Below are 25,013 nucleotides of genomic sequence, written 5' to 3' on the forward strand. Positions count from 1 at the left end.
AGCTGTTGAAGGACACCAGAGACAAAATTGTAGAGTGCACCAGGCTGGGAAGATTGAATCTGCAATAGGTAAAACGCTTGGTGTAAAGAAATCAACTGTGGAAGCAATTATTAGAAAATGGAAGACATACAAGACCAATGATAATCTCCCTCAATCTGGGGCTCCATGCAAGATCTCACCCCGTGGCGTCAAAATGACAAGAATGGTGAGCAAAAATCCCAGAACCACATGGGGGACCTAGTGAATGACCTACAGAGAGCTGGGACCACAGTAAAAAAGGCTACTATCAGTAACACATTGCGCCGCCAGGGACTCAAATCCTGCACTGCAAGATGTATCCCCCTGCTGAAGCCAGTACACGTCTAGGCCCGTCTGCGGTTCGCTAGAGAGCATTTGGATGAGCCAGAAGAGGACTGGGAGAATGTGTTATGGTCTGTGAAACCAAAATAGAACTTTTTGGTAAAAACACAGGTTCTCATGTTTGGAGGAGAAAGAATACTGAATTGCATCCGAAGAACACCATACCCACTGTGAAGCATGGGGGTGGAAACATCATGCTTTGGGGCTGTTTTTCTGCAAAGGGACCAGGACGACTGATCTGTGTAAAGGACAGAATGAATGGGGCCATGTATCGAGAGATTTTGAGTGAAAATCTCACTCCATCAGCAAGGGCATTGAAGATGAGACGTGGCTGGGTCTTTCAGCATGACAATGATCCCAAACACACAGCCAGGGCAACAAAGGAGTGGCTTCGTAAGAAGCATTTCATGGTACTGGAGTGGCCGAGCCAGTCTCCAGATCTCAACCCCATAGAAAATCTGTGGAGGGAGTTGAAAGTCTGTGTTGCCCAATGACAGCCCCAAAACATTACTGCTCTAGAGGAGATCTGCATGGAGGAATGGGCCAAAATACCAGCAACACTGTGTGAAAAGCTTGTGAAGATTTACAGAAAACGTTTGGCCTCCGTTATTGCCAACAAAGGGTACATAACAAAGTACTGAGATGAACTTTTGGTATTGACCAAATACGTATTTTCCACAATGATTTTCAAATACATTCTTTAAAAATCAAACAATGTGATTTTCTGGCTTTTTTCCCTACATTCTGTCTCTCATGGTTCAGGTTTACCCATGTTGACAATTACAGCCCTCTTTAATCTTTTCAAGTAGGAGAACTTGCACAATTGGTGGTTGACTGAATACTTACTTTGCCCCACTGTATATGGTACAACTGAAAAAAAATTGTTACCAATACAATACCATATGTAGCCAGCAATAAGTATCAAAAGTAAAAACCACATGAACGATGACCCACTGATATAGCGTTGCATCATGGATGATTTTAAGAAGCATATAAAAGTTTTTAAAAAATGGCCAAGACATGCAATACTCTGGTAGAGACTTGCAAGGATCATTTCTAAAAGTCAGGTATGACAACGTTGAATTCATGTGGATAAATGCTTCCTACAAAATGTATAAGAAACAACATGCGTGAATAACTTTCCCGTGCTTGTGACGAGGAAATCAATTAACAGTATCTGGAATCTTTGGGATGTGAAATCCCAAAGACTTATCATGACATTCGACCCAATGATGTCTGGCCAAAGGCCTAGACTAGGTCAAACTCACCGGTCTGTTGCACAACTCCCGAGGGTGAGCAAAACAATAATCACGTTACAAATGCACAATTGGTGAGTGGCCTAGACTTCTAACCTCTTATGAAAACCCACCTGATTATGCAAAACCTTTTAGCATTATCTGTTTCGAGAGATTTGTTGTTGTATTTAAGTTCTAAATTTTTCAGCATTTTATGTAAAGTTTCGATTGGTACAGACACCTCCTTTGTACTTTAGATTCACCATTTGTACTATATTTTAATGTTCTGTAACTCTCATTTATGTTTCCGGATGGTAACTGAAAGGATCATTACGAAACTCTTTTCTTGGAATGACCCTTGAACGTAACACACCCAGTGTCAACTGACCGTGAGAAAAGAGAGGTAGGAGGTTGTGGTTGCTGAAAAAAAAAAAATGGTATTTTTGCTAACATGCTAATTGTTAATCATTGGCATGCCTGTTTATATTCCTTTAGTACAAAATAAAATAAAACTGAAAAAAAGTGCATCCAAGAAAAAAAGACATCTAAAATATGAGTGCATGAGAAATATTTGTGTGGGCAGAAAAAAAAACAGCCCTTCATTCAAGAAATGAATGCCTAAGTAATACAGTGGGGCTAATAAGTATTTAGTCAACAACTAATTGTGCAAGTTCTCCCATTTGAAAATGCATGTAATTGTCAACATGGGTAAACCTCAACCATGACAGGCAGAATGTAGAAAAAAATCCAGAAAATCACATTGTTTGATTTTTAAAGAATGTATATGCAAATCATGGCGGAAAATAAGTATTTGGTCAATACCAAAAGTTCATCTCAATTAGGGATGTCCCGATCCAGGTTTTCGCACTTCCGATCCAATATCGATATTGTTTTGCACTTCCGATCCGATACTGGCCGATACTGATACCGGCCTATCTGAGCATGTATTAAGGTTTAAAGTTATTTAGCCTCCTTACTTAGTTGTCAGACTCATTTTGAAAAGTGTTTTAGTACTCTTGATAACAACTAGCCAGCTGAATTAGGTGAGTTTGAATAACACACAACGGTTGGTAACAAGAAACTGACCTGTTTATTCAGTGACAAACACGAAACATTATACATAACAGAAATGGCATTGTCAGTCAGTAAAACGTGCAAATAATATTGTAAACTGTCTTAAAAAAGCAAAACACACAAACAACCTCAGTGGAAATCCCACAAATCCCCCAAGCTATTAGATGCTTTTAATGTTTCGTGCATTACTTACAATAATTGTATGAAAAGCCTCTCAGGTTTAAATAAACGAGTATTTCAGTATCAAGTTAACATTTTAAAACAGTAAATAAAATACTCAAGTCACCATTCTGTATCAGCAGCTTTAAACTACATTCAATTCATTTATTTTGCAAATCAACTGTTAAAGTTGTTAAACTTGCTCCCGTTATTCCATAATTTCCCTTGTGTCTACTTTCGACATGTGAAAGTTTTAAAACTGTTTTGAAGATAGATTCAAGTCAAGATTTTGCCGATTTAGGAGTATTTTAGATAAAAAGTTAATTAGGTTCACTTGGAAGGGAAGTCTTCTGCTTTAAGATGGCGGCTGTTTACTAACTCATCTAGTTTTCAATACTTTAATGTTACTAACGCAGTCGAGTGTCGTTTTGCATCTAGTTCTATATACATATGATATCTATTATCTCCAGTAAAACGACGTTGACGTAGTTTGTAGCGGCTGTCAGCAGCAGTCAGGTATTCATGTGTTTTTTATCCAGCGGCATGAGTTGAGCTAAAGCCGTGAGTTGAGCATTGGCTTTACCCGGGTCTATGACAAGCATGATGTTTACTCTCTGGACGCAATGCGGTCCGTTTCTCATTGCGTCCCGAAGACCGCGCTGTGTACTAGTTCCGCTTTACTTGACATATTTCAATAATTGGAATTTGGATGTTTGTGAGTCGTTCTCGAATCTTCCACGGCCGAATCGCTCAAGGATGTAATGACGGCTGGGCATGTTGTACCGTGGTTGTAAGTGTTGGATGGTGCGTCTTTACCTACGAGAGATAATGGCTCGTCATCCAGAATGAATTCTTCGGCAATGACTCTTGTTATTCCCTGGGCTTTGGGACTGTCGAGTGCCAGTTTGTCACGCATAGCAAAAGTTTCTGCCAGTGTTAGTTGCATAGGAGCTTTCTTTTTGTCTTCGGTTTTCTAAACATACTCCTTATATTGTTTGCGGTGGTATTTCGCTAAATGCTTGATTAGGTTGGTTGTATTAAAACTTCTTACAGCTCTACCACCACGCTTGACTTTATTGTGGCATATGTTGCACTCTGCCTCTTCGTCGTCCTTTAAGGTGAAATGATCCCACACAGCTGACATTTTTACCGATAAAGTCTCTCGGTAAATTGGGAGACTAATGTAGTTTGTTGAAGGTGTGCCGTAAAATGCGGACCGGATTTTAGGGAAACCGAATCAAAAACTGGAATGGATTATGTAAATCGGTGCGCTGGAAAACCCGGACTGGATTTTCAAAAAAACTGGTCGATACCGATGCACATTTTTTTGCCCATATCGGCGTTCGATCCGATCCAAATATCGGATCGGGACATCTCTAATCTCAATACTTTGTTATGTACCCTTTTTTGGCAATAACGGAGGCCGAACGTTTTCTGTAACTCTTCACAAGCTTTTCACACAGTGTTGCTGGTATTTTGGCCCATTTCTCCATGCAGATCTCCTCTAGAGCAGTAATGTTTTGGGGCCGTCATTGGGCAACACAGACTTTCAACTCCCTCTACAGATTTTCTATGGGGTTGAGATCTGGAGACTGGCTCGGCCACTCCAGGACCTTAAAATGCTTCTTACGAAGCCACGATTTGTTGACCTGGCTGTGTGTTTGGGATCATTGTCATGCTGAAAGACCCAGCCACGTCTCATCTTCAATGCCCTTGCTGATAGAGTGAGATTTTCACTCAAAATCTCTCGATACATGGCCCCGTTCATTCTTTCCTTTACACAGATCAGTCCTCCTGGTCCCTTTGCAGAAAAACAGCCCCAAAGCATGATGTTTCCACCCCCATGCTTCACAGTGGGTATGGTGTTCTTCGGATGCAATTCAGTATTCTTTCTCCACCAAACACGAGAACCTGTGTTTCTACCAAAAAGTTCTATTTTGGTTTCATCTGACCATAACACATTCTCCCAGTCCTCTTCTGGATCATCCAAATGCTCTCTAGCGAACCGCAGACGGGCCTGGATGTGTACTTTCTTCAGCAGGGGGACACGTCTGGCAGTGCAGGATTTGAGTCCCTGGCGTCCCCAGCTCTCTGTAGGTTATTCACTAGGTCCCCCCCGTGTGGTTCTGGGATTTTTCCTCACTGTTCTTGTTATCATTTTGACGCCACGGGGTGAGATCTTGCATGGAGCCCCAGATCGAGGGAGATTATCAGTGGTCTTGTATGTCTTCCATTTTCTAATAATTTCTCCCACACTTGATTTCTTTACACCAAGCGTTTTGCCTATTGCAGATTCAGTCTTCCCAGCCTAGTGCAGGTCACAATTTTGTCTCTGGTGTCCTTCGACATTTCTTTGGTCTTGGCCATAGTTTGGAGTACGACTGACTGAGGTTGTGGACAGGTGTCTTTTATACCGATAGTGAGTTAAAACGGGTGCCATTAATACAGGTAACAAGTGGAGCCTCGTTAGACCTCTTTGACAACCAGAAATATTGCTTGTTTGTAGGTGACCAAATACTTATTTTCCACTCTAATTTGGAAATAAATTCTTTAAAAATCAGACAATGTGATTTTCTGTCCCCCCCCCCCCAAATTCTGTGTCTCATGGTTGAGGATTACCCATGTTTACAATTACAGGCCTCTCTAATCTTTTCAAGTGGGAGAACTTGCACAATTGGTGGTTAACTAAATACTTATTTGCCCAACTGTAAGTACAGGCCAATATGCAGATAGTTGACGATCCATGTCACACCCTCGCCATATCATAACGGACGGACAGATAATTCCAAGGTGACGTCATACGCAGAGTCAGCCCACTCCTGGCTGATGCTGAAAGAAGGTCTTCCTGACAGCAGTGGCCACACAACTCTTTTGACCAATCAAAGACTCGCAACACACCTGGGCTCTGCCTCGACAGCCCCTCCGATCTGCCTACCCGCACAACATTTCCATCAGAGGTTATCACTTCTCAGGATGCCGAGAGGCGTGCTGTTGGAATGGGACCCTCGGCCCAGTTTTTCCCCTCTGTGTACTTGCCAGTTTTTCTTGTTGTTCCTGTTTGTTTGTTTTTTTACTATTCTTGACTCAGATTAAATGGTCTACTTTTTGGAAAGCCGTTGTTAGAGCTTTGCTTCGGATAATCAAAGTTAATGTTCTTGTCTTTACAAAAACACGAATCCATGGTGTTTGGCTAAGAATAGTTTGCCTGGCACGGTCAGACTGTTCTCCCTGTATTTTTCAAACACTGAGAGAATAGTTTGGGACCCAGCCCAATAACGTCCTCTCGAGCAAGTACAAAATCAATCGTCAAATCAGATTCGTTTATTTGCATGACATGTTCTTAACGAGCAACGTCACTCTTCCGCGTCGGAAGTTGTCTCCACAACAACACAGATGGCGAACAGGAGAGCCGAGAATATGTTCCAATCCACGGTAAAATCAGTTTTAAATGACCAAAAACACATCGACACAAGTCATTGACAACAGTCTGTCTCGCGCTAGCCATGTTGAATAAACTCTGCTCTCCTCGTATGTTTACTTCCGCGCGCAAGTCCCTCGTCACGTTTCTAACTTCCGTCGCCCGTCGCTGATTGGTCCACTCTGCTGTCTGTTAGCTGTGGCTTGCTCCGCCCTGGAAATTTTATCTGCTAAATGGTGGCCAGACTCAACAGCTGGAACAGCGGTGAGTCTGGAGTACCAGGCTAAAGAATGGTGTCCATGTTGTTGCTCAGTGGCTGTTAATCATTTTGACTAGAAAAGTCGGAGATGGATTGAATATCTAGCCACGGCCAAAGGCAATGAAACAGATCATTCACACCAAGTCTTCCCGGTTTTGGGGGCATTTATAGGATATATTCATTTGAGGACATTTACAGGCCACTTCCTGTTGTTTTTAGGAGGGCTGTAGCTATCGATTATTTTAGTGGTCAATTAATCTATCAACTAGTTAGTTCCAATAATCGAGTAATCGGATTAAGAACATTTATTGTGTTGCAGAATGAATTTTACGAGATGCAATACATACGCTTGCTAAGATTGCACTTTCAAAAGAACATTAAATGTAAATAGAAAATAACACTTTTATTGAAAATAAAATAAAATACCTGGGTTTAGTTTCAAAGGGTATATATATATAAAAAAAAACGAGGATCTAAGTACAACAAGAGAACAATTGGCAAACATGCATAGCAAAAGTCTGCTATCTTAAATGCTATGAAATGTTTTTATTTTTTACAATGCTCTAAATAAATCGTTCAAACACATTTTCCCACATAAAGATATAAATATAAATCAAATAAATATACCTTTAAACTAAATTATGAATGCATAACAAACATTAGCGCAAACAAAACTTACCTTATGTTGGTCTTAACAGGGAGCAGCTCGATTCAGCTATGTTAAATGAGTTATGTCATATTCACTGTTGCCACTAGAGGACAATTTATTCACCCAAATGAATAAAACTAAATACAAACACTTTTAAAACAAACTATTACAATGCCACTCTAATTAAACGAATACTCGAAGCAGCAAAATTTGATTTGAAGCTTTTTTCTAATCGAATTACTCGAGTTAATCTATCAATCGTCGCAGCACTACTTTTGAGTCACTTCCTATTTATTTGGGCACTTTCCCAGGTCACTTCCCCTTCAGAAACCCTACAATCAACAGGAAGTAATTAGAGGTGTGCAAAATTTCCGATTCTTAGATTATTCGCGATTCGGCCGTGGAAGATTCGAGAACGATTCACAAACATCCAAATTCCGATTATTGAAATATGCCAAGTAAAGCAGAAGTACGACACACTCAGCGCGCCGCGCGGTCTTCGGTACGCAATTAGGGACGGAGCGAGAGTAGCTAAACATCATGCTTCTCATTACCCGGCCCCTCGGGTAACGCCAATGCTCAACTCACGGCTCTAGCTCAACTCATGCCACGAGATAAAAAAAAAAAAACAACAACAACATACCTGACTGCTGCCGAAAAGCTGCTACAAGCCACATTATGTACGGTAGATATCATTTATATAGGACTAGATGCATTATAGCTTCGGTATCGTTACCAGCACATCTACAAAAAACTAGATGCGGGCGTTAGTAACGGCCGCCATCTTAAAGCAGTACACTTCCCTGCAAGGCTGTTGTTGCGAACCTTCCAAGCGAACCTAATTAACTTTTTATCTAAAATACTCCTAAATCGGTAAAATATTGACTTGAATCTATCTTTAAAATAGTTTTAAAACTTTTACATGTTGAAAGTAGACAAAAGAGAAATTATGGAATAACAGGAGCAATTTTAACAACTTTAACGGTTGATTCAGAACATTAAATTAATTGAAAGTAGTTTAAAGCTGCTGATATAGAATGGGGACTGGAGTTTTTTATTTACTGTTATTTTTGTATATTTGTTTACTGCTATATGTTAACTTGATACTGAAATAGTACTTTGGTTTAGCCTGAGAGGATTTTTGAACAATTTTGGAACTAATGTACAAAACAAATTAAATTTAAAAAAAAATTTTTTTTAAATAAAAATAAAAAAATAAAATAAAAAGGAGTGGGGTGCATCAATAATCGTTTTATAATCGAATCGGATCCTCTGAATCGTAATCGAATCGTTAGGTGCCCAAAGATTCCCAGCTCTAGAAGTAATACATATATGCCCCAAAATCAACATTAGGTGACCAAAAATAAGCCTGGTACACCAGGCTCACCACTGTTCCAGCTATTGAGTCTGGCCACCATTCAGCGAATACAATTTCCAGGGCGGAGCAAGCCACAGCAAACAGCGGAGTGGACCAATCAGCGACAGGTGGACGTGACGTTAGTAAAGCGATGAGGGCAGGTACGAGGGACTTGCGAGCAGAAGTAAACATATGAGGAGAGCGGAGTTTATTCAAAATGGCTAGCCCGAGACAGACTGTTGTCATGGACTTGTGTCGATGTGTTTTTGGTAATTTAAAACTGATTTTACCGTGGATTGGAACATATTCTTGGCTCTCCTGTTCGCCATCTGTGTTGCTGTGGAGACGACTTCCAACGCCGAAGGGTGACATTGCTCGTTAAAAACACGACACGCAAATAAACGAATCTGATTGGACGGTTGATTTTGTCCATGCTCGAGAGGCCAATAATGGGCTTGGTCCCAGACTATTCTCGCAGTGTTTGAAAAATACAGGGAGAACAGTCTGGCCGTGCCAGGCAAACCAAAAATCAATACATTGTATAGTGTAGAATAATTTCCTCACCCATGTATCGATAAATGTTGTATCACCGTATCGTGAGATAATCGTTATTGTGAGCCTTGTTGTATTGCAAGATTCCCACCCCTAGTTGCCCACGCGTAGGCACACATCGAAATCAAAGTCTCCAAAGCCCAAAAGACAACCTGGTAGCCATGTTTTTCCATTATTAGCTGCTTAAGGGGCGGAAATAGAAGATCTAAAGGTGAGAGGTGAATTACTTCATAATTGTGCATTTAAATTAGGAGTGGAAATCTCTTGGCACCTCACGATACGATGATTTGTGATACAAAGCTCACCATATGGCGATAAAACAATCGATACATTGGTCAGGAAATCAATCTAGGATATTCTACAAAACAACTTATAAACATAAAAACATGCGATCTTCATCCTTCTGCTCTAAGTTTATCATTTGTAGATGTCCAATACATTTGAAATGTGAGGGTGGCAGCGAATGAACCCCTCCCTCTTCAAACGGGTCCTTTCCACTTCTATGGCAGTCAGTGGCAGCCAATGCCAGGAAACGAGGTCATTTGGGGCCATTTCATGTCATTACTTGTTGATTTTCTGTCATTTCAGGGTCACTTCCTGTTGATCTTGGGTTACAGAACAGGAAATGACCTGGGAATGAATCGGCAGTGACTCAAACTCAACAGTAAATGCCCTAAAATCAACAGAAAGTGACCTGTAAATGCCTCGAAAATCGGAAAAAGTGACTGTGAATGCTCTGGTTTCGACTGAACGAACTTTCGTACGCCTTTCAAGTTTTAATGGATTGGGTGTAAAGCGCCGTCAATAGAGCTGAGACACTATTATGGTGGAAGATTTTGGTAGCAACTTGTTGTCCATTTCTGTGATGTTTGCTGGGGATAAATCTGTGGCTCGTACATGTTTTTTCTGTCTTTTGATTTAAATTGCTGATTGTTACTTATTTATTTACCCATTTCTTTATTTATTACATATATTTATACCCGGGTGTTAGCTCAGTGGTCTGAACCACCCGTTGCTATTTATGGTGGCCCAGGTTCAGTTACCAAATGTAAGTTGTGTCAGGTAGTGCAGTGTTTTTCAACTGGTGTGCCTCGTCAGGTGTGCCGCGAGAAATGATCCAATATCGCATTTTTCTTTTTTTTTCGTCGTCAGGCGGAGTTGCAGTATGAAGGAAGGAGTAGTTAGAAGATTTCAGTCGTGAGCAGATTAGCAAGGTATTGTTCATGTCGCATTCAAGAACTGCTCGGATTTCTAGCCATCAGCCACCTTGCTGTCTGCAACAATGTGGACCCCAGCACGTCTACTGTACATCATTTGATTAGAATTGTCAAGTGTTGATATACATGAAAGTGTCCTTTCAATTTTATCCCTATGTGACAACAGTCAATATTCCCCATGTTTTATTCCAACACATTGTCCTGGACAGCAAAGTAAATCTGAGCAGTTCTTGAACGCAACACGAGCAGCTCTCCAACAGCGCCATGGTGCCAAGCAAGCTTAAACATCTTCTCCAAGCGAAACACCCGTCGCTTCAAAACAAGTCGATGGACTACTTTGTTCGCCTTCGTGAAAACACAGAGAAAAGGCAACTTTTTTGAGAAAAACTACAAAGGTAAACGAGAATGCCCTCAAAGCCACAAACAATGCCCTTGTTGCTAAACTTGTGGCATAATCCAAAAAGTCCCACTCTGTGGCACAGACATTAATACGACATGCCTGCAAAGCCACTGTCAGCGAGATGGTCAGCCACAATTCCGAGCTTTTCAAGCCTAACTGCTCTAAAAATAAAAAACAGAAATTGAGAACTGTTGAAGAAGATTCCTGCTAGGATATTGGCTTTGTGTTCATCCAAACAGGCTCACGTTTCCCACTAAATAAGTATATATTAAGGTTGTCCCGATCCGATATTTGGATCGGATCAACCGCCGATATGCGCAATGGGGTGGCGTGGCTCAGTGGTAGAGTAGTTGTCCCCCAACCCAGAGGTTGTGGGTTCGATTCTTCGCCCTGATGAACTCGCCTAAGTATCCTTGAGCAAGATACTGAAACCCATGTTGCTCCTGGTGCTGCGTCACCAGTAAGTGAATAGTGAGATAGTGTAAAGCGCTTTGAGCGCCTTGAAAGGTGGAAAAGCGCTATATAAGTATAACACCATTTACCATTACCATTTACCAAAAAAATCGGTATCGGATCGGCCGACACGGAACAATTCCGATCCAGACTCCTGGTCCAGTTTTTTAATCCGGTCCGGGTTTTCCAGCGCACCGATTTACATAATCCATTCCAGTTTTTGCTTTGGTTTCCCTAAAATCCGGTCCGCATTTTACTGCATAAAAATACTGCTAAATCGGCAAAATCTTGACTTGAATCTATCTTTAAAACAGTTTTAAAACTTTCAAATGTCGAAAGTAGACAGAAGAGAAATTATAGAAAAACAGGAGAAATTTTAACAACTTTAACAGTTGATTCGCAACATTAAACTGAATGTAGTTTAAAGCTGCTGATACAGAATGGGGACTTGAGTATTTTATTTACTGTTTTTAACTGTTAACTTGATACTGAAATAGTCGTTTATTTAAGCCTGAGAGGCTTTTTGTACAATTTTTACATTAAAACACACATTAAAACATAAAAAGCAGCTAATAGCTTGGGGGGTGAGTGGGGTTTTCCACTGAGGTTATTTGTGTGTTTTGCTTTTTTAAGACAGTTTACAGTATTATTTGCACGTTTTACTGACTGACTATGCCATTTGTTTGCCATTTATAATGTTTTGTGTTTATCACTGAATAAACAGGTCAGTTTCTTGTTACCAACCATTGTGTGTTATTCAAACTCGCCTAATTCAGCTGGCTAGTTGTTACCAAGAGTACTAAAACCCTTTTCAACATGAGTCTGACAACTAAGTAAGGAGGCTAAATAACTTTAAACTTTAATACATGCTCAGATAGGCCGGTATCAGTATTGGCCAGTATCGGTATCGGATCGGAAGTGCACAACCCTGGATCGGGACATCTCTAGTATACATACTAAGAAATTATTTTAATAATGAAATATACTGTACAGAAAGTAATTTGGAAACATTTTTGTTTGTGGTGTGCCGCGAGATTTTTTCCAATGTCATAACGTGCCGTGACACAGAAAAGGTTAAAAATACACTGATGTAGTACATTTGGTGAGGGTTTCGCTGTCCGGGGAAATGGTGAAAGGGTTGGCTTATATAGATTTATTTGTTAGCTGTCCCCTAAGGGGAAATGGTGAAAGGGTTGGCTTATATAGATTTATTTGTTATTCATTTACCTGTCGATGACAGCTGCCATTTTAATTTCAATTTAGTTGTGCTTCTTACCAAATGAAAATTATCAATGGCCTGTAATTGGGGCTTTTGTAGTATTGTTGGAAGAGCGTAGACCCTTCCTTAGTTTGTCTAATTCTGGCTCTGAATGCCAACTCAAGTGCCCTCGGTCAAGACACTGAACAATAATTTGCTACTAGTGCAGATAGCAGGGAATACTTAGCGTGACACCTTACAGTTCTGAGATCAAGGGTTGTATCCCACACACAGACCTTCCTGTGCAGAGTTCGAGTATTCTCCTCATGCCTGCGTGGGTTTCCTCGGGTACTCCGATTTCCTCCTAAATCTCTAAAACATGCATGCTAGGTTGCTTGAGTAAAAAAAATTACACTGCATAGGTGTGTTAGTTGTTTGTCTATGTGTGCCCTGCCATTGGTTGGCAACCAGTTCAAAGTAAACCAAGCCTCCTGCCCGCGGTTAGCTGGAAAAGGCCCCACAACCCCTGTGAGGATAGGCAGTACGGAAGATGAGTGAATGAATGGGCATGATAGTGCTTTGAATGACAGCAAATCCACCTACTTATATGTGTGAATGTATGCCTGTAAACCACTTTGGACACTGTAATAGTGTCAATAAAATTACTTTCCATTTACATTGAACAAATGTTCCCTTAACCCCTCATAAAAGGTCTGTGCACTGGTTTTCAGGTATGCTTTGTTGAAATAGCTCCTCAAAACAAATTGCTACAGATCATCAAAATGTACAAGTGATTCATGGTTTATTGAAACAAAATCAGAAACACAAACTGAGCAAAACTACTAGGTTCAGTATTGAATAGGTATAAAACTTAAAACAAAAAATCGAACAGATTAAAAAATATATCTACCTCTCATTTGGTACTGGTATATATTATGATACTAATAATATTACATACAGTACATATATATATATATATATATATTTTACATATTTGCATACGTTTCCTTTAGTAAAACATTTGTGAAATCATAGATAGGAGTGATTTTACTCACAGGCCTCTGAGGATGAGGGGGACCTGAAAGGAGAGCACAGCTTGCTTCTGTCGCACCACAAACAGGATGGGACTTTTGTGGTTCTGCGACAGGACATCGACGGATACACGTACGCCTTCGGTCTGTGGACCCAATACAAACGCTGACACCTACCACAAATCACAACATCAGAAAATATGGAAAGCGCTCTCCTACCTTGGTTCTGGAGACGGTGTGATTGAAAGCATAGATGGTCTGATTTTCACTCGTAACTGTGTCGTTGTAGGTAACATCAAACTCTCCGTCTTTCTGGATCACGTTTTTGGTTTCGCCCAGAGCACCGCTACCGCTAGCCAACAGGGCCACACACAAAAACAGCAGGAATCCAGCAGCAGTTCCAAAAGTAGTTTTATATCGAGATTTCCAGAGACTCCCGAGCAGCATTTTGTTTCTCAACTTCGTCCTTGAAGCCGGCAGCGAGACCACAGTTCCGTGATTAAACTGTGAAATGAACTGTGCCACGCCACTCCATTCAAATTCAAATGACTCCCATGTAAACAGGTTGACTGTGAAAACTGTGTCAGGTCCAGTTTTGACCCAAAATATCAAGTGCTAGCATCGAAACACTGACGACAACATTATAGTTGCCCCCCTCCTAAGGACAACTGGGACACACGCTGTCCCCTGTCAAGTCACAATATTATACTCTATCAGACAAATAGGCGAATCCTTACAGACTGTTCAGTTGTTGTGCTACTGTTAGCACAGATGGCTAGTCAGCAGCTCCATGTTTGGATCTCGAGGTTGAAGACAAAGATGTCGTTTAAGTAATCCAGCAACTCAGTTTGATTTCTTAAATGACTGTTGTCCGTCCAGGTGTGTGCCGTGGTCGTGGGTTCTCGTTTTTTGTTTTTTTTTTGTTTTGTTTAAGTGATTTAGCGTGAAGCCATCCTCTTTTTGCCTTTACTGCGTGGGAAAACAAACATTGGATAGCAATAGCGCCCTCGCCAGGACAGAACGTTTTGTCTTCATCTTTATTCAAAACACACTTCATTGCGCAAAACAATATGATACGCGTACAGCAAAGTAAACATGGTCTTACATAATGTATTTGCAAAAATAATTACCAAGTCTTTCTATCGAAAGAGACACAAATACGCAGTCATAATATACAGATGCACCTCAATTTGAATAGCCTATCGTGGTAAACTCATTTTTTTTCAAGCGACAAATATTTTAAAAGTGATTAAAAAGTGACATATTTTTAAGTAATTAATTAAAAAGCCGATTCCAATAAAGGTGGGGCGTTGTATTAAACATAAGTAAAACCAGAATAAGCCTATAATGATTTCAAAATCATGTTCAAACTGTATGAAATTGAGTAGATTACAAAGCCACTGTATTTAATGTTCAAATTGATTAATTTTATAGTTTTTAGCAAATACTCGTAACTTAAAATATTAGGGTTGCTACACGTTCCAACAAGCTGGCACAAAAGATAGTTCCGAAATGGTTAGGAAATGCCTCTTTGAAGCAAGCAAAGTTGGGGCTATAGGTGTGCCTCTTTGTGAACAAGTGTGTGAGAAAATAGTTGAACAGTTTAAGGACAATATTCCACCACAACTTCAAGGAATGTTGGGATTTCATCATCTATGATTCATAATATCATCAAAAGGTTCAGAGAATCTGGAGAAATCACTAGATGTAATGCCGAAAACTACTATTGAATGCCGATGACCTTCGCTTCCCTAATCGGCACTGAATCAAAAGCTGAAATCAATGTGGAAGGGATATCACCACATTGGCTCAGGAACACTTCAGAAAACCAATGTCGGTAATATGTTTACTTCCATATGTGCAAGTTTACCATTATGCAAAGCAAAAGCAATTTATATAAACAACATCCAGAAACACTGCCAGCTTTTCCGGGCCGGATCTCACCTAAGACGGAATGATGCAAAGTGGAAAATAGTTATGTGGTCTGATGGGTCCATATTTCAAATTGTTTTTGGAAATTGTGGATATTGTGTCCTCTGGGCCAAAGAGAAAAAGAACCATCTGGACCGTTATCGTTGCAAAGTTCGAAAGCCAGCGTCTGTGTTGGGGCTGTGTTAGTGCCAACCTAATGGGTAACTTGTACATCTGTGAAAGCACCATTTATGCTGAAAGGTGCATAAAGGTTTGTGACAAACATATATTGGCATCCAAACAATGTGTTTTTCATGGATGCCCCTGCTAATTTCAGCAAGGCATGTTCTGCACTTGTTACAACATTATGGCTTCGTAGTAAAGATTACTGGTGCTAGACTGGCCTGTTTGCAGTCCATACCAGTCTCCCATTTCTTATGTGTGGTACATCATGCAAGAATGGACAAGAATTCCGCTTACAAAGATTCAACAATTAGTATCCAAATTTCTCAAACGTTTATTGACATTACCCTGTCCAAGTTTTTTTGCAACATGTTGCAGCTATACAATCAGCTAAAACCTATATGATTTATCAGTTCGAAAATTGAAAATCTTGTCTTTGATGTGTTTCAGGTAAATATTGCAGATAGCAGACCGACACTGAATAAACGTTGGTTTTCGATCAAAATCATCGGTATGGTTGACATCGAAAATTGTTGAAACAGCGTTGTTCCATGGTAAGTCAGGTGATGGTTGGGTTAACATTGTTTTACAGTTGATGAACTAATGTTGACAAATAGTTGATTTATGATTGACTGGGAAATATGATTGAAAAGTCAATGAATTATGGATGAGCGGGCGTTTTGGTCGAAAACATAACATTGACTCAGTGTTGTTCCAGTATTATTAATAATCAAAATGACGTTTAGGTTTTGTAAGGATTTCAACGTTGAAACAACATTAACTGAGCGTGCAAAAATGACCATTATTCTACGATATAAGATCGACAGCGGAATGTTGATTCAACATCTTTTCAACGTCGGTCTGCCATCTGGGATAGGATGAACATGATTTTAAAAGAATTTTGTTCTATTTTTCCTTATGTTTAACATAACCTCCTAACATTTCCGGGATTGGATTTGTAAAATTTATACTAACTTGTACAATTTTCCAGTTTGGAGAAAAATCTGCAAAGAACAGTGACTGTATTGTAAAGTAATACACTTCCAAACTTGAAAATAAATAAACGTATGAAGTCTAATGAAGCCAAGACACACACACACACGGAAGTACATTTGCGTTGTGCCTTTCATGTTTCAAGGGTGTGATTGAGAGCAGTGATTCCCAATCAGTATGCCTACAGACGTCATTGTAGGAGATGAATTGAGGGAATTTATCCAACCTGGTTGGAAAATTATTTCAAAAGCAAGCGCTCGAGTAGACATCCGTCGCCGTCACAACGCGTTCCCAAGGCTTCGTCATTTCCATTATCTTGGGCCACAAATAGCATGTACTGTAATCTTAATACCAAATCGACAATAAACCCATCATGTCGCGACATCATCGGATGTGACGGAATTCATGCTGCGACAGATGCCGGCGCCGCAAAACGCGCTCGTCTTGACTTTATAACTGAATCATGGGAGCCAGAGCGATAATGCGCAGTTCTTTGTTGCCCTGGCGACCACAATACGTTTTTGTGGATGAGGTCATGTGTTACGCTCATCGTTTCCATAGTAACAACCTAGAGAGGGCGCTGCGAAGGAGCGCTGCACGTAAAGTGACGCAGGGCGGGGGCGTGCGCGCGCTGCGTAGAGGCTGCTTGTTGTTCCCGCAGAGAGGCGAGAAGATGGCGGCCGTGTCAAGCGGAGGTGCTGCTGGGACTCCCGTGGCCGGGATAGCGCACTCTGCCCGGCCGACCCACTCGGGCATGGGGCCTCAAAACCGAGTCCAGGCACCTTCCGGGATCAGCCACCCCGGTCGCCCAGGCGCGGCCACCGGGTGCATCCCCAATCCTGTCCAGACTTCGAACACCAGGCCCCCCCCTGCGCGAGTGGGCCACTACGAGATTGAGCGGACCATCGGCAAGGGAAATTTCGCGGTCGTCAAACTGGCCACCCACATCATTACCAAAGCAAAGGTAAGGAAACTCGTAGCTGAGCGCTTATGGGCACCGGTGGCAAGTTGTCATGGCGAATGCATCAGAGTTTGGAGCGGAATACTTGTGGACGAAGCTGGGGCCTTCGAGCAGACACAACGTCAAGCTCGTTTTGGTGACACCGCTGCTGTTTGTCGTAGGGTCATTCAATGCAGAACATCACTGGAAACTGTTGACATTTAAGGCACATAGAAGAGATGAACTGGCGGCGGTATTGCACGATTACTAAGCAGTACAACCTGCGATTAACGCGTGGCAAAGTGTAGAGGACGGAGAAAAGGGTACTGCCAAGATCTGAGGAGACGCAGAATGTTCCCGCTGTAGCTATTAGCTTAGCCGCGAATTAGCTGTTTGTTTGCATCGAGATATATGACTAAAGCAATGTAACTTTCCACGCGTTCTTATGCAGATATATTTTAAGTTGCTTTCCTACTGTGAACTCAAACGTGATCAATATTCTGTTGAATCAAGTTACCCATCACTCTTAAAAATCTGACCATTTCTGAAAAGGAGACTCATTTGTTAACATCGTTTATGTAGTCGCACTAAATATATGATAACACTTATTCGTGCAATAACATTCCTCACAATTGCGCCTGACCATCTTGAAAAAGTGTGATGCCTTATTGTAAAACCAATAAAAAGTAATAGGAAAAGTAGCAACAGTGAATTACAGTAGTATTAATATTGGTCACAGACTGAAAAGGTGATGGGAGAAATCATAGGTAAAAATTAGAGTTCATGAGCAACCAGCGAACTGATAGTCATTACTCAACAAATTTATAAAGAAGGAATTGCCTAATTTAAGATTTATTTAAGTTGACGCTCATGTGATAAAAGTCAACGGTGTGCTGTTCACGTTTGCATAACTTGGTCAAACAGGAAAACTTTTCCTTGTTCACACCACAGCAAAGGTATTATTTCCTCTCTCCTTTCACTTTGATTATGCGTGTCATATGTATAAAGGGGTTCAAGCAGATAATAAGGCACAGTCCGTAATGAAAGATTTTGTCCTATGCTGTAGGTAACAATTCACACCCCCCCCCCCCCCCCGACAAATTGGGCATTAACACTCTAAACATCCTGTGGTAGATAAAATTAGGCTTTCCAAAGAAAAGCATGCTAGCTGTTGATATAAGCAGCGCTTCTCTGAGTTGTCTTCTTCTCAAGTCGAAAATTCACTAATAATGACTACTTGATATGATGTATGGTATATTCTGCACAAACCATATTACCCAAAAAATTAAATTAGTGGATCGTCCTATTGTGTTCTACCTAGGGCTATTATAAAATGTGAATCTAACGGTTTTGTATTGTCACGATTTGAATCTCATGACACAGTAATTCTTTTGATTATTATGAGAAAGCAAAAAGTTCACCATAGAGGTGGGGCAAAGCAGAGCTGTGGAGAAATTCCCGCCCCGCAAGTAAATGTCCGATCGCTGTCAAGCACCTGTGTAATAGAAGCCGAGTAACACCCTCTCTCGCTTACGAGCGAAGGGAAAGTGAAACAAGAAAGAAAACAAAAAGCTATGGTGATCAGAGGAGTGGAGAGACCGAATTTTGAGGAAGCACCGGCTTCTTTCAAATCTGCGGTGTGGCAACATTTCGGTTTCCCCGTGGACTACAATGCGGAGAGAGAAAATATTGGAAAAAAAAAAAAAAACAATTTGCAAGCATTGCTCAACGCTTGTTCCTTATGCTAACGGCAACACTTATAACATGACCCCGGCACGTCAGCCGGCATCACCCACAGATATCACTTTCTCAGAGCAGGACAACCCCGAAGATGACACCAGTGAAAACACACGGCGGGCTTCGTTAATTTATTTGCAACGCTTGACCCGCGTTACATTGTTCCCTCGTGGACATACTTCTCCAACAACGTAATCCCCGACATTTATGAAATGGCACGCAAAGCCATCGAAGATGATTTCGCTAAAGCACATAGTTTCGCCCTGACCACTGATAGTTGGACGTCCCGTGCTACAGAGTGCTACTACCTAACTGTGACGGTCCACTATAATTCATACCTTTCAAGTTGAACGGTCTCGTCGTAATTTGTACAAGAGAGCACTGATTTTTAAATGTGTACGCCGTACGTTACTTTCAAAACCTGTACCTTTTTCGTGCATTATGTTTTTTTTTCCTCCCTTCGGATTTTGTCAACGTTTCGGCAACGAGACAATATGCGTTAATACGTTGGTTGTATGATGCGAGAAAAAGTCAGAGACACTGAGAGGGAAGAGTGTTCTTTGTGACACTGTAGCAAACGCGATGCTGGGCTAGGTGGCTCCAATATTTCATGACTGTAGCCAACAGCCTACAATCTACGCCTAGATATTGCCTGCATATAGAACTACATGCAAAATGATAGACTTGGTAGCGTTAGTAAACAGCTGCCATTTTAGAGCAGTAAACGTCTCAGAATGGCTCTGTTGTAGTGAACCTTCCTAGCAACCTTAGTAACTTTTTATCTAAAATACTCTTAATTTGGCAAAATCTTGACTTGAGTCTATCTTTAAAGGATGAAACAGTTTAAAATTTTTCACATGTCGAAAGTAGACAGAATGTTAGGTTTTGTGTTTGGTTTCTCCTTGTGTAACTTGTCCTGTGATTACCCATTGCTCTCACCTGTGTGTGTTTTCCCAGTGTATTCGGCAATCTGCATCCACCTGTGTTACCCAGCTGTTCCTTGTCTCGTTATCCCTTGTCTGCTTGTGTATATATGCTCCCATTTTCTGTTCACTCCTTGCTGCGTCATTGTCTATGTCAATGTCTGTGCCTGCGTCAAAGTTGAAGTCCTGTCCTAGCCCTCGTGTTCGTCTCAGTAAGTTTTTGATATTCAGCCTTTGTTAGTGACCTAAGTTATTTGTTGATAGTTTTTTGATCACCACAGCCTTTGTTTTGTACTTTGTGCCTTTTGTTAGTTATCATTAAAGCCTTTTTGAGTTCTCTGCCACCTGCCTCGCTGCCTTTTTCGTTTTCCCTGCATTTGGGTCCATAACAACCTGCCTGCCTGCCCGTTCATTCCTGACAGAATGACGCAGCCACTAGTGGACCCAGCGGGAAAAATCCAGCACCGGCGTACACGCCGACGACCATCCGCATGTTCCCCTGATTATATTCTGCCTCGCCACGTTTTTTTAGATTCAGATTTTTCTGATTTTGAAGATCACGATTCATATGATTTCCATTCTGATTCCGACTCCGACCTGGATTTTGATTTCACGCCCTCCGTTTCCCCTGGTAATTTTTCTTTCCACCCGTCGCACTTTATATCCCGTTCTGAAATCTTGGCCAAAGACTCCTACCTGGGATCCCGGTGGGCCATCTATCGGGGACCCCCCCGGGGTGGTCTGCGGGGACGCCCAGGCTCACTGCGGCCTAATGGGGCTATTCTGCCGCCCCTGCCACCTGAAGGCCCTCAGCAAAAGCCTCGGCGTGGCCGTCAACGCCGACGGCGGGCGGCGGTGCTGACGTCGTGGGTTCCCGAAGCTCCCGCGCCGGCTCCCCGCAGTCAAGTTCCGCCAACGCCGGCTCCCCGCAGTCAAGTTCTGCCAACGCCGGCTCCCCGCAGTCAAGTTCCGCCAACGCCGGCTCCCCGCAGTCAAGTTCCGCCAACGCCGGCTCCCCGCAGTCAAGTTCCTCCCGCGCCGGCTCCACGCAGTCAAGTTCCTCCCGCGCCGGCTCCACGCAGTCAAGTTCCTCCCGCGCCGGCTCCACGCAGTCAAGTTCCTCCCGCGCCGGCTCCACGCAGTCAAGTTCCTCCCGCGCCGGCTCCACGCAGTCAAGTTCCTCCCGCGCCGGCTCCACGCAGTCAAGTTCCTCCCGCGCCGGCTCCACGCAGTCAAGTTCCTCCCGCGCCGGCTCCACGCAGTCAAGTTCCTCCCGCGCCGGCTCCACGCAGTCAAGTTCCTCCCGCGCCGGCTCCACGCAGTCAAGTTCCTCCCGCGCCGGCTCCACGCAGTCAAGTTCCTCCCGCGCCGGCTCCACGCAGTCAAGTTCCTCCCGCGCCGGCTCCACGCAGTCAAGTTCCTCCCGCGCCGGCTCCACGCAGTCAAGTTCCTCCCGCGCCGGCTCCACGCAGTCAAGTTCCTCCCGCGCCGGCTCCACGCAGTCAAGTTCCTCCCGCGCCGGCTCCACGCAGTCAAGTTCCTCCCGCGCCGGCTCCCCGCAGTCAAGTTCCTCCCGCGCCGGCTCCCCGCAGTCAAGTTCCTCCCGCGCCGGCTCCCCGCAGTCAAGTTCCTCCCGCGCCGGCTCCCCGCAGTCAAGTTCCTCCCGCGCCGGCTCCCCGCAGTCAAGTTCCTCCCGCGCCGGCTCCCCGCAGTCAAGTTCCTCCCGCGCCGGCTCCCCGCAGTCCAGTTCCTCCCGCGCCGGCTCCCCGCAGTCCAGTTCCTCCCGCGCCGGCTCCCCGCAGTCCAGTGCCCGTCCCGGCGCCCAAGCTGCCCGAGGTGCCCGTCCCGGCGCCTCGTCGCCTAGTCCTTGTCCCGGCACCTCGCCGTCTGGCCTCCGTTCCAGTGCCTGCGCTGATTCCACGCAGTCCAGTGCCCGCGCCAAAGTCCAAGCTGCCCGAGGTGCCCGTCCCGGCGCCTCGTCGCCTAGTCCCTGTCCCGGCGCCTCGCCGTCTGACCTTCGTTCCAGTGCCCGACGACTCCGCTGCTGTTCCTGCTGTTCCGCCAGCAGACGACGACGACTCCGCTGCTGTTCCGCCAGCAGACTCCTGCGACTCCGCTGCTGTTCCGCCAGCAGACTCCTGCGACGCCGCTGCTGTTCCGCCAGCAGCCTCCTGCGACGCCGCTGCTGTTCCGCCAGCAGCCTCCTGCGACGCCGCTGCTGTTCCGCCAGCAGCCTCCTGCGACGCCGCTGCTGTTCCGCCAGCAGCCTCCTGCGACGCCGCTGCTGTTCCGCCAGCAGCCTCCTGCGACGCCGCTGCTGTTCCGCCAGCAGCCTCCTGCGACGCCGCTGCTGTACCGCCAGCAGCCTCCTGCGACGCCGCTGCTGTTCCGCCAGCAGCCTCCTGCGACGCCGCTGCTGTTCCGCCAGCAGCCTCCTGCGACGCCGCTGCTGTTCCGCCAGCAGCCTCCTGCGACGCCGCTGCTGTTCCGCCAGCAGCCTCCTGCGACGCCGCTGCTGCTCCGCCAGCAGCCTCCTGCGACGCCGCTGCTGCTCCGCCAGCAGTCTCCTGCGACGCCGCTGCTGTCCCGCCAGCAGTCTCCTGCGACTCCGCTGCTGTCCCGCCAGCAGTCTCCTGCGACTCCGCTGCTGTCCCGCCAGCAGTCTCCTGCGACTCCGCTGCTGTCCCGCCAGCAGTCTCCTGCGACTCCGCTGCTGTCCCGCCAGCAGACGACTCCGCTGCTGTCCCGCCAGCAGACGACTCCGCTGCTGTCCCGCCAGCAGACGACTCCGCTGCTGTCCCCCCAGCAGACGACACCGCTGCTGTCCCGCCAGCAGACGACACCGCTGCTGTCCCGCCAGCAGACGACACCGCTGCTGTCCCGCCAGCAGACGACACCGCTGCTGTCCCGCCAGCAGACGACACCGCTGCTGTCCCGCCAGCAGACGACACCGCTGCTGTCCCGCCAGCAGACGACACCGCTGCTGTCCCGCCAGCAGACGACACCGCTGCTGTCCCGCCAGCAGACGACACCGCTGCTGTCCCGCCAGCAGACGACGACGACGACGACTCCGACTCCGACTCTGTTCCTGGTCCGCACGACGACTCCGACTCCGACTCTGTTCCTGGTCCGCACGACGACTCCGACTCCGACTCTGTTCCTGGTCCGCACGACGACTCCGACTCCGACTCCGACTCTGTTCCTGGTCCGCACGACGACTCCGACTCCGACTCTGTTCCTGGTCCGCACGACGACTCCGACTCCGACTCTGTTCCGGACCCTCGCCCCGATGATGCTGCTCCCCGTTTCCTGCCAAAACGTGGCGGTATGGACAACCGAGCACTACCTCGTCGGGGACGCCCGCCTGATCTGCCTGTGCGGTCGCCCAATGTCTGGCGCCCCGGGCGCCCTCCCGATCGACCCGTGCGATCGGCCCACGTCTGGCGTCCTGGACGCCCGCCTGACTGGCCGTGACGGGCTGGTGTTGCTCCCTCCTCCGAGCAACCTTCTGACTTTTTGTTTCCTCGGGACGTCTGGGATCCGTCCCTTGAGGGGGGGGTACTGTTAGGTTTTGTGTTTGGTTTCTCCTTGTGTGACTTGTCCTGTGATTACCCATTGCTCTCACCTGTGTGTGTTTTCCCAGTGTATTCGGCAATCTGCATCCACCTGTGTTACCCAGCTGTTCCTTGTCTCGTTATCCCTTGTCTGCTTGTGTATATATGCTCCCATTTTCTGTTCACTCCTTGCTGCGTCATTGTCTATGTCAATGTCTGTGCCTGCGTCAAAGTTGAAGTCCTGTCCTAGCCCTCGTGTTCGTCTCAGTAAGTTTTTGATATTCAGCCTTTGTTAGTGACCTAAGTTATTTGTTGATAGTTTTTTGATCACCACAGCCTTTGTTTTGTACTTTGTGCCTTTTGTTAGTTATCATTAAAGCCTTTTTGAGTTCTCTGCCACCTGCCTCGCTGCCTTTTTCGTTTTCCCTGCATTTGGGTCCATAACAACCTGCCTGCCTGCCCGTTCATTCCTGACACAGAAGGGAAGTAATGCAAAAACGGGAGCAATTTTATTAACTTTAACAGTTGATTCAGAACATTAAATGACCTCCAAACATAGCAAAGGTTACTATGTTTTTGGTGAAACGTAACACCAGTTACTTTGGCAAGTATTTTTTTTGATACTGTGTGTATATTTCAGTAGTCAGTCACTACACTAGCCAAAGAGCTAAGAGGCATTTTAACAGTCAAAAATGTTTACATTTTAAGTGTTTATTTCATTTTCTTAAAAGCAAAAGAAAGGCAGTTAAAAAAACAAAACAAAAAACAAAAAAAAAAACGCAAACCGATACCGAACCGAAACCGTGATCCCAAAACCAAGGTTCAAACCGAACCGTGGGCTGACTGAACCGTTGCACCCCTACCGAAAACATTGTTTATGTTCTAGTTTCTTTAAAGTAGTCAACCTTTGCTCTGAGTCCGATTACTGCCTTGCACACTCTTGGCATTCTCTCATTGTACTTGAAGAGGTAGTCACCTGAAACGATTCTGACTTCACAGTTATGCCTTTGCTTTATCAACTCGGTTGGGACCATGTGTTGCAATGAATTTGGTGTGTCCAAAGGTTTTTCCTTTGCTTTACCTTCAAAACTGTTATTGCTACAGAAGAGTGCTGTTGCATACCTGCATAGGGTGCCTGCTTTCACCTAAAGCCAACCCAAAACTACTAAATCAAACAGCAACGGCTCTTACTTTTATACCACTACAAGACCTTGACCTTGACCATATTGAGGCAGTTTTAAAATGTTGATATATGATATTGTAAATATTGTGACATATAGGTGTGTTGTATTCTATTTCATAAACTGTGTTCTGTTCTGTAACCAGTAAAGGAGGTCGTCAAAGGTGTGCTGGGACATATTAAGAAGGACTTTTATGCTTGATTTCAGGCTACGATTTTTATTTCAAAAG

General features: G+C 44.3%; 2 protein-coding genes across 6 annotated transcripts in view; one reads left to right on the forward strand and one right to left on the reverse strand.

The window, feature by feature from the left end:
• sidt2 (SID1 transmembrane family, member 2) overlaps positions 1-14,489 on the reverse strand; it is a 32,764-nt gene extending 18,275 nt beyond the window's left edge. Inside the window, exons 1-2 of one of the 2 annotated variants that reach the window (XM_057838365.1) lie at positions 13,582-14,489; positions 13,387-13,508 (exon numbers count right to left, since the gene is read on the reverse strand). In XM_057838365.1, the coding sequence (XP_057694348.1) occupies positions 13,387-13,508; positions 13,582-13,809 (350 nt within the window). In that variant the 5' untranslated portion in view covers positions 13,810-14,489. The remainder of the gene's footprint in view (positions 1-13,386; positions 13,509-13,581) is intronic. The other variant, XM_057838366.1, reaches the window with a different exon arrangement.
• Positions 14,490-17,068: 2,579 nt separating this feature from the next.
• The window catches only part of sik3 (SIK family kinase 3), a 59,042-nt gene continuing 51,097 nt past the window's right edge, over positions 17,069-25,013 (forward strand). For 2 of the 4 annotated variants that reach the window (XM_057838362.1, XM_057838364.1), the window contains exon 1: positions 17,069-17,413. In XM_057838362.1, coding sequence (XP_057694345.1) covers positions 17,123-17,413 — 291 coding nt within the window. In that variant the 5' untranslated portion in view covers positions 17,069-17,122. The remainder of the gene's footprint in view (positions 17,414-25,013) is intronic. The other 2 variants (XM_057838361.1, XM_057838363.1) reach the window with 1 other exon arrangement.

Source organism: Corythoichthys intestinalis, chromosome 6, assembly GCF_030265065.1.
Source record: "Corythoichthys intestinalis isolate RoL2023-P3 chromosome 6, ASM3026506v1, whole genome shotgun sequence".
Lineage (NCBI taxonomy): Eukaryota > Metazoa > Chordata > Actinopteri > Syngnathiformes > Syngnathidae > Corythoichthys > Corythoichthys intestinalis.